The sequence below is a fragment of the Alligator sinensis genome, unplaced genomic scaffold (genome assembly GCF_000455745.1).
Source record: "Alligator sinensis unplaced genomic scaffold, ASM45574v1 scaffold335_1, whole genome shotgun sequence".
Lineage (NCBI taxonomy): Eukaryota > Metazoa > Chordata > Crocodylia > Alligatoridae > Alligator > Alligator sinensis.
In genome coordinates, this window is record NW_005842354.1 from 964,496 (window position 1) to 974,342 (window position 9,847).

Sequence of the window (9,847 nt, forward strand, 5' to 3'; positions counted from 1 at the left end):
GGAAGCAAAGTGGCAGCTTGGTGGAAACTTGGGGCCTGCACCAGTGCCTTGGGGCTAGACCAGTGGAGACCCAAGGTGGGGTGGAAGGCAGGTGGAGCCTGGGCTAGTGGGGGTGCAGGGTTCACCTGGCTCCATTGTGCAGGGCTTATGTGCAGTTCCTGGGTTCTCTGCCTGAGTCACGCGTCTGGGGGGAGCCCTACATGATGGAGCCTGCAGCCCAGCCCCGCTTACTACTATGCACAGGTCATGGGCAACAGCAGGGAGCTCCATGCTATGGAGCCAGGCTGGCTCTGCCCCTCTCCCTGCTGCCCTGGCCAAGCCCCATGATATCCACCACTGGCTTCAATGCACAGGGCTCGAGCATGTAAGCCCCATGTGATGGAGTCAGCAGCCCAGTCACATGCAGTAGTGGGGCTCACCAGGATCATGCACCACCAGGGGGATCCACCTGCTGTTGCCACTGGTGACAGGGACTGTGCATAATGGGGAAGCGTGTTTGTGGGGGCCCCCCCAGACCTGATCATACACATGCACCCATACCCCACAATCCCCCCACACCCACCCACCAACCCACTTATCCCCAAACATACCCCCCACAAACCCCTCATACCCACCCACCCACCCCTCATATCTACACATCCCCCCACACCCACCCACCCACCCACAAGAGTAAGACTTCATTTTGAGCTATTATGCAATCACTTCTATGCACAAGACATATGCACACAAATCGGGACAAAAATATTTTTTGAAATAAAATTCAAATACGTTATTGTAGATGTTTGATTTTTAGTATATAATTTGGTTTTATTCTGGTTCCAAGATAGCAAAACCCTTCCCAAAAGGAGTACTTCTGGGGGTAAGGGGAGGGACTTCTGGTCCCAAAATAGTGACGAGGAGGCAGGGAGCAGCTACCCTTGTGGCTGTTGACAGCTCCCCAAAACTTGTTAAGCGACCCTCCAGTTGAAGTAATTGCCCACCCCTGTTCTAGGAAAAACTTGGGGGATTTTCCTGTTGTTAGAAGTGAATGCAATGCATCAAAACTGTTCTCATTGGAAGTCTTTCCTAAAAGTTTCCCTGTGAAACAAAGCATTCTGCTCTCAACAGAACAGTAACATGCAAAGTTAAAAACCAAAAAAAGACCAATAATAAGCAGCCAATTCTCAAACAGGATTTTTTCCCAACATTCCCTTTGTTCTAAAGTTAATCCACACAGCTGTTAGTGTGTCAATAAGAAAGTGAGCAGCAGGATCCCTGAGAGAAGGTAAGCTGAAAACTTGCTCTTAGTTTGGGAGGAGCAGAGATAACCAATGGGATGCTGAGCAAGAATCTGTAGTAAGCACAGAACAAGATAAATTATATTTATGTTGAACAACATGCAATTAACTGCAATTGAGCCCTGACAGCCACAACCACAGCCAAATAATCTTTTTTTTTTTTTTTTTTTTTGCATACCACTATAAGAGCCTTTAAGAGAAGCAGCAGCCTAGCCAGGGAGCCCGGCAGGCAAGGCAGAGTGCAGCAGTTGCAGGTCGCTAGGGCAATAGGTTAATGGACCAATTAGCAGGTACCTGCAGGTGGTTAACTGACAGGAGGCAGGCAGGGCCCTAGGAGCTTATAAACCCAAGGATGGGGCTGGCTCAGGGAGCCTCTCTCTTGCAGCTGCAAGGGAAGGAGCTCCTGCCCAGGAGAGCCACCCAGGGACGCAGGTCTGATTGCTCTGCTACCTGCAGGAGCATTTGGACTCGGGAAGCTCACAAGGAGTCAGGCTGGGAGGTAGGTTGGCTCAAGGGTGAAGGAAGGTTTGCTCTCTTAAAGGGCCAGAGGGCTACCTTCACTGTTGAGATTTATGTTATAGACTGAGGCCTTGTGTTTATACTGGAGGTTTGGGATGGGGCTGTCAGGGGCAGTTACAGAGGTCCCATTAATACTTGAGAGGCATGCAGTAGCTGTGAGCCCTGCCAGGGTAGGCTCAAGCAATTACTGAGGCTGGAGTGGGCAGAGTGCAAGGCAGCAGTGAGACAGAGGCTAGGGGCCCAGTGCCAGAGGGCCACAGACACACGGGTGTGGCAGACAGGGGCCAAGGGCCCTGCACCAGAGGGGTGCAGACACACAGGAACCTGGGACCTGGCAGACAGGGGCCAGGGGCCCAGCGACCAGAAAAGACGAGCAAGAGCTAGTGCCTCAAAGCCAGGTCCGATACAGTGGGTACAAGCTAGAAGGCCTAGCTACAGTAAAGGGATGGAAGCCGAGGAGACTGAAGCCCCAACAGAGGGAACAATGTTATAGTACTACTCCCCACATGGCACGTAGCACTGGCAGACTGTGGCAGTGGCAGCAGCAGCAGGCTGGGTGCTCAGGGCGTTTGTGCCCAATGGGGCACAGCTCTGGCCAGCGCTGCACATTGCAATGAGGGGCGATGCATCGGTGCACCTCTACTCAAAGCCTCAGACATTAAGGTATTTTTTCCTTGAAATTCCCTCAAAGATGGAAAGTGCTATTATCCCCATGGGACAGGGGAACCTGAGTCTCAGAGAAGTGAAGACTCAGATCCACAAAGAAGTATTTAAGCATTCAGCACCTGAGCACAATATAACTTTTCATTTCTAGGGGAATCAATGGGATACCTTTTTCATGGATCTAGCTTTAAGAAACCTGCTCACAAATCACAAAGGGAAGTTGGGGTACAAGCCAAGACTTGAATCTGGGTCATCCGGGTCCTAAACCAGTGCCCTAACTATTGGGTGTATAGTTCTTCATATTCATTAGTATTGCATCATTCACACCTCTAAGACTGTAAGAATAAAGGCCAACATCATCAGTGATTGAGATACTGGAACTGAAGATATTGAGGTCCAATATTTAGGGGGAGAGGACTCAGCACTTTTTGAAAGTCCAGACTCTCCAAAGTGTCACAGGCGATATACCCACTATACACTATGAAAATCACTATGCATCTCTCAAAACAAGCTATTTGACCAAGATTAAGTGGGGGAATTTCAAACCCAGGACCAAGTGATAATGACTTACTGTTAGAGGTTCTCCCTGAAGAGCCTGTAGGATAAAGTTACTGACAACTCTGCCATCATTCATATGCATCCGAGGACCAAAGGTATTGAATATTCTGGCAACTCGTACTTCAACTCCTTCCTGCAAGCAAACAAAACAGCATGTCCGTATTATGAAGATTCCTCCCTGTTGCCTATGATGGAGACACCCAAATTAACTTTTCTCCTAAAGATTTCCTTCAGTACAAGAATTTTCAATACAATTTTTTAAACACCTGCTGCTTCCTTACCTTAAGACACACCTACCCCTTCCCCTCCATGGCTCTATTAGAAAATGCATATTACAAAACAGTTGATTCTAATTATTTATTACAATTATGCACCACTGTTGGAACATCTGATGCTTTCTTTACCATATTTCCTTCTAAGGAAAACTGATGTCACATTTTTCAGTTTAATAGTGTCTTCCAACAGACACACCCTCCAGATTTTTGCAGTATCACAACTTTCCAGTTAGAAGCATTTCCATATATTGCAAAGTGGGTACAACTATGTGAGATTTTCCCTGGCCTACAGAGTAGCTAATGGCTAAGCAAAAAGCAGGACCTTTGTAAGAAGGGTTTTGTTGGTTGTTTTTTTTTTTTTTTTAACTTTAAGTGCTGAGCTCTCTGCGTCCAGAAAAAACCTAGGCCCATTTAAAACAGCGCTTATGATAAAGTGGCTTCATAACTGTAGTAGGTTTGGAGTGCTGTTAGAACTACAATGGTCCAGGAAGCATGCAAAAGGATTTTTGGTGATATCGTTTATTTGGACCAACCATATAGTTGGAAGAGTTGCTGGACAAGGTTTCAAGCATCAAGTGCTCTTCCTCGGGTCTAAGCCTTCATAACTGTGAGTCATTAACATTACTGATGCACTGTAGATCATTGGCTAACATCCCGCTCAAAAACTGTTACTTATTTATAGGCTGTTTAAGCACTTTAATGCTTACCGAAGCTTTTAATCTGAGAGAGATTTTCATTATTCTCAGTAAGGCTTTGTAAGAACTATGTTAAATCTTAAAGTAATCAACACAGCAAACTGAATTTCAAAAAGCAGAGCCAATAGTGATCCTGACTCTGCAAAACTGCAGCACTGAGACAGTCCATCTACAGATTTTTTACCCCACACCACTGGAACAAGCTTTGCTTCAGCTAAATTCTTAGAGCCAAATCCTCAGCCTGCAGCGAAAGGTTCCTCAGTCATGCTGAGTCTTTTTACATTCATCCTCAGCATGACTGAATGTAAACAGAACATACCACCATGCTGAGTCAAAAACACTGGTTTGACTTCTGATGCATCTAGAAAGCTTCACCTCTGGAAGTGATGTATTTGCTGCTGATTCACAAGTGGCTAAAGTCATAGCCACAGCCTCTCTGCGTTGCAAAAGAATCATGTAATCTCTTAAAAAAATATTATGAACACAGGGAGCAGTATTTTTGAACAGCCTGCCTACTACCTTTACTATAGCTGGTTGACATTCCTTGTAAAATTGAGACTTGAAAAATATGGTAAGAAATAAGCTTATGGATTTTCTTCATAAGAGGATACTCTCTCTTCTCTACAAATACATTCAGCTTCACTTCAGAAGGTTGCAGTTTGAGCTCATGTGCTCCTCATTCAAGGGAGATCACGAGGTTACCATTTTCCTGGAAACAGGTTTGCTTGAAAGAAGTTTAATTTTTGATCCATCCAGATCTCAAAGTCATTTATAAACAAACGTATCTGAATATCAGCTTTATGAAAGGGCTGGTATCATCATTTCACAGCTATGTGAGTAAGAATTAGCACAGTGGGGCACAATCTTTTTGGCAGGTGTGCCACAAGGCAGGAGAGCCTTACTTCTTCCCCAAGTACCACTCCAATCCCCTTCCCCTGCCCTCTCTTGCTTGCCCTATCTGCTGTTCTCCATGCTCCCTGACAGATCTGTCACATGCCACACAAAGTGCCTGCTTGGGCCATGCATGCCGCAGATTAGCCACCCTTTAACTGGAGAATGGCTGAATGCTTGATTACATAAAAACAAACAAACTGCCCATTGCTGTGAGAGGGAAGATGTCACCAAGCAGTGCACGTGAATATAGAAAATTACTGGTGTAAGAGAAAGAAGCAGGGGTCAGCATTTCAGAAGCTGAAAGCAAGACTATAGATCGTAAACATGGTATGTTCTTGTTCATAGTTGCAATCATATGGTGAACTATTACAGTATCAACAACTTTTATACGAACACGGAAAAAGCATTAGTCACTTGCTCAAGGTCACAGAGCCAGTCCACGTCAGTATGAGACAGTGCACTCCTGGCATTTTTTTCTTCTCTTTTCTTTCTTTCTTTTATCCATAATTGGTAACAAACACATTATGTTACGCACCAGCACATTTCCCACCCATGCAAAGAGAGTATAATCAAGAAAGTGTTCCTAATTTGAAGTTATTTAAATGGCTTTGTTACAAGGTGCGTTATGTGTTCATGCTTCTGGCAGGACGTTACAGTTCATGCCATGTTTATGGATGCGCTGCACTTAGAAACAGTTCACTTGGGTTGCTCTTCTTCGTTTCCCCTCTTCCTTGCTGTCCTAAAAGGACGGACTTTATTCCATATGAACTTCCCAACAGTATAGGTAGATTTAATATCAAATGAAAATAAGGCATTTAGAAAAGTGGTTGCCTTAAGGCAAAATAGTCGTTGGTTGAATTGTGTTGGCCCAAAAACAGAAAGCCTCTTTGTACTACACATACTGAGTCTGCAGACTGCTGTCTTCCAGTACGTGTTGGAAACTGGCAGGGGTCTTACTGAGACAGATAGGTAGACTTGTGCGTGTGCGTGCCCCACTCCCCTCCTACATCAGTATTCAAGACACACTGGGGGAGCAGGAAAACTTTGCAGAGATTTTTCAGGCTACATAACTATCTCTAGGGATTCTGTGAATCGGGAGAGAGAGGGGGTGGGGGGGCCAGAATCACCCTCTCCTGCAGTGAAGTATTATTTCTGATGTTTATTTTCCACTGTTTTTTGCAGCCTGGTTTTCAGATGTTCTGTGAATGCCAGACTTCCACCATTTCCATTGCAAACTATTCCAAAATGGAGCAATCTCACTGCCAGGAAATTTTTTCCAGAAGTGCAGTACTAATTTCCCCTCTTGGTTTGAGCCCACTTTTCTTGGTGAACTCTTCCATATTTCACAAATAATTCCTCTCACCTTTGTATACTGATACAAATATTTGATGGTTGTTACAGCAGGTCATACCCCATCATTAATTTCCACACCTACAATCCTAGGTTGCATTACCTATGCCCCTCAGATCCCTGTCCCTTGAAACATACTTCCACCTTTAATCAGGGCAATGGCCAGTATTTCCCCTGGGCATGTTTTCTGGAACCTGGAGGAGGGAGTGGGGGAAGGTGTATCAGTCTCTGCTTACACACAGAGTAGGTCTGCCCAGAGAAGAAAGAAAAGTTCAACAAGCCAAGCTGGTGGCATGAACAAAGGGATGAAAGAGATAGGCAACAAGTCAGAAACAAATTAATTGTTCAAGAGTAATTTAAAATGAAAGCATGTTGATGTAGGGGGCAGCCAAGGACAAACAACTGAAAGTGCAGAATAAAGTTAACAATGGTAGAAGCCATTAATTGCCCCTAACTTCAACTGGAGTGTAAACACTATAAATTCTCTGCATCTTTTTTCACAATAGCTATGGCTCTATGCTTGGTGAGCCACATTCCTTAACTGCAGAAAGCAGAAAGCTTGTTTTAATCCTTCAGTTTTACATGTGATGTCTCCGAAATGTTGCTTTTGCCTGCTAAAGAATCCTAATTTTCTAATAATCTTTATGACCTTGGATTTATTTTTCAACCCCTTTAAAAGCTCTGGGTGTTTAAAAATGATTTTCAAGTTTGTATATGTTATTGTTTTACGTAGATATCAAATCAAAGGCTAAATAAACAGACTGCAGGACCGGCTTTAGGGATTAGTATAGTAAGTGGAATTTTTCACACACAGTCTATACTAGAAACTCCTACCCATTTAATACTATTGGTTAGAGATTTAATTTTGGTGATGTTTCTATGCCAGCAAGAACCATGAACTGTTACGTTATAGTAGCCTAAAAGAGCTTCTGCTGGTATACATTTATTTTATTCAGAAAAACTTGTATGACAGTACCCAACAATATTCATTGACTGACTCAACTGAGAGTGGTGTTTTTTTGAAAATCATGGCACTGATTTAAGCATGCAAAGAAGGTTAGTGCTTTTCAGTCCAGTCCTGATATTCTTCCAAAGCACTGATATCCTAGAGCTCCCAGGGAAGTTAATGAGAACGACTCGGTACCCATAACTTACATAAAATCAGGCCACTACTTTAGTAATGTACCACTGACACTCACTTTTGAAAATCTTTGCTCCTGTAATTGCTACAGGAAGGCATACTAGGATATTACTGCGTATTAGGGGCATATATGTATGTTTTAAAGAAATAAGTTGTATTTTCAATTCAATCAATTTTATGAAAAGACAACTTTTTGGTCTACACATCATGGTAAACAATTCAATACAAAAATAACTTGGACATGAAAAGGTTCCCAGGGATGGTTTTTTAAAGTGAAATAGCTTCATGTACTAACACTGTAATTGAGAAACAGAACAACAGGTGATTGCTCTAACTAATTAATAGTTTTAAACTTCCATGCTTTGTGAATTTTGAACCATGTTGCTAATTATCTACTATGAATCACCAGCACAGCAAGCAAAAAGTTTAAGCCAGGAAAAGGAATAACTGCATGCATAAAATGAGGAAATGGAGACCCGAGCATGGTGACCCAGGCAATTAGGAGAGTCACTGACATCAGAATTTTTAGAACAAAAAGGGGAAATAATCTGCTAGAAAGCTCAGACACCTGGCATGGCTATCAGAGTGAACATAATGGGGCTAATCAGTCTCTTTCAGATAAAATTATTAAAATTGCTGCCTGCATCCCTTATTGTTCAACATTGCCTCTCAGTGCCTGAAATTCTGCAATCTGTCAGAAAAAACACATCCTGACTACTAGGAAAATAACTGCTAGTGTTTGAAATGGACCGTTTAAAACTACACTGTTATAATTTTGATTTGTAATCACACTGAAATTATTGGCAGACAGTTCATTTTTTAAAATATGGAGGGATCTTATAAACACAAAATCCAATCCTGAATATATGAAACCACAGAGCCTCAACTTATTGGTTATGGCAGTGGTTTTAAACCTGTTGTCCAAGGACCCCAGGGGGGTCACAGACCATGCTTAAGGGGTCTGTGAAAGACTACTATGATCAATCAAAAAGTACAATTATACAATTGTAATATAATTACAAGTATGTGAATACACTTACAATTCAAAGGGGTCTGGCACCTCCATTTGAAATTTCCAAAAGGGTCCATCCATCACATCCATTCAAAAGTTTTTAGTCCGCAAATTAGGGATGTGAATGGTTACATGATTAATTTAGCTAACCGTTTAATCATTTGGCCTGGGGCCTGTCAGACTCTGGGAGGAAAAAGGGGTGAGGGGTGGCAGATGGAAGACCTGTAGGCGACACAGCAGGAACAGAAAGGTGGCAGGGCAGGAGAAAGAGATGGGGAGAAGAGAGGGAAGGGGTGACTAATACCTAATAGCTAGGCTACATGGAGTGAAGAGAGGAGGGAGAGGAGAGGAAAGGAGAGAGGGAGTTGTCCCTCATACTACGCCAATGGGCTGTTAAAGCACCTCTGAGGCCGCTGCCTGCCTCTCCCCTCCCTGCACTGCTGCAGCTGGCCCCAAGAAGCCACGCGCCTGTGGCTGCAGCCCCTCACTGGCTGCTAATCCTCAGAGCTTCCTGGGCTGTGCTGCCTGCCTGGCAGGGCTGCTTTGGCCCTCAGCTCCTTAGGGCACATAGGTACAGCCCCTCCTCCATGGCAGGGAATGCATTGGCCCAGGGCTCAATACGTCCCTGCTCCCCGAACTTTGGAGATGCGTATGACTGGGCAGGAATCTTTTGGAGGAGTGGAGGCTGCCCAGACCTTCCATCCTCCCTTTAGGCCACTGAGACAGAATCCAAAGACCAGATGGAGTCTAGATGTTTGGTGCCTCCATGCTTGTAGTTGTATAAGTGTCTGGGAATCTAACCCAGGTCTCCTATGTGGCAGACAAGGGTTCTACCACTGAACCACAGGGGACTCCCCTGTTGCAATTACAACAGGTTAAACAAATATTTAACTGGTGGTTACATCCCTACCACAACTGAAAATAGGTTGAATACCACTGGGTTACAGCATTAGCCAACTAGATTCACCCTTGTTATTACTAATATCAAAAGCTGTTTTACACCATGACTTATCCGGCCTGGAACGAGAAGCTCAAAGATCTGAGGGCCAAGAAGGACCATTATGTTCATCTAGTTTGACATCCTCATAACTGTCACAACCCAAGGGTGTGATTTTTGTTTTGTGGGCGCTTTGGCACCACTGAATTATTTTCCCGCCAATTTGAAGCTTTCTTTGCAGGGTGCATTTCTTCTTTGCAGCATAGAAATGCACGTTGCAAGGAGTTCCCGCCATTTGTATTTAAATTTGTGCCCCACTATTGGCTGTTTCTAAATTATTCCCACGTGGCGGCTAGTGATTGGCTTGCTAGCCGTATAAAAAGCTTGAATGGTTTCCGCCCAAGTTGGAGGACTCCACGAACACCAGGAGGAGGAGACTTCACACTGTGTGAAGATCTCTAAGCGCTGCGGAGCCTATTGGACCCAGCGCATTTAAAGCAGGCAACAGGGGTCTGATCAGCCTCTA

General features: G+C 44.1%; 1 protein-coding gene across 4 annotated transcripts in view; it reads right to left on the reverse strand.

Annotated features, from left to right (window-relative positions):
• UXS1 (UDP-glucuronate decarboxylase 1) overlaps positions 1 to 9,847 on the reverse strand; it is a 103,670-nt gene that overhangs the window by 27,162 nt on the left and 66,661 nt on the right. For all 4 annotated transcript variants that reach the window (XM_006029068.1, XM_006029067.1, XM_014522452.2 and 1 more), the window contains one exon: positions 3,031 to 3,150. In XM_006029068.1, coding sequence (XP_006029130.1) covers positions 3,031 to 3,150 — 120 coding nt within the window. The remainder of the gene's footprint in view (positions 1 to 3,030; positions 3,151 to 9,847) is intronic.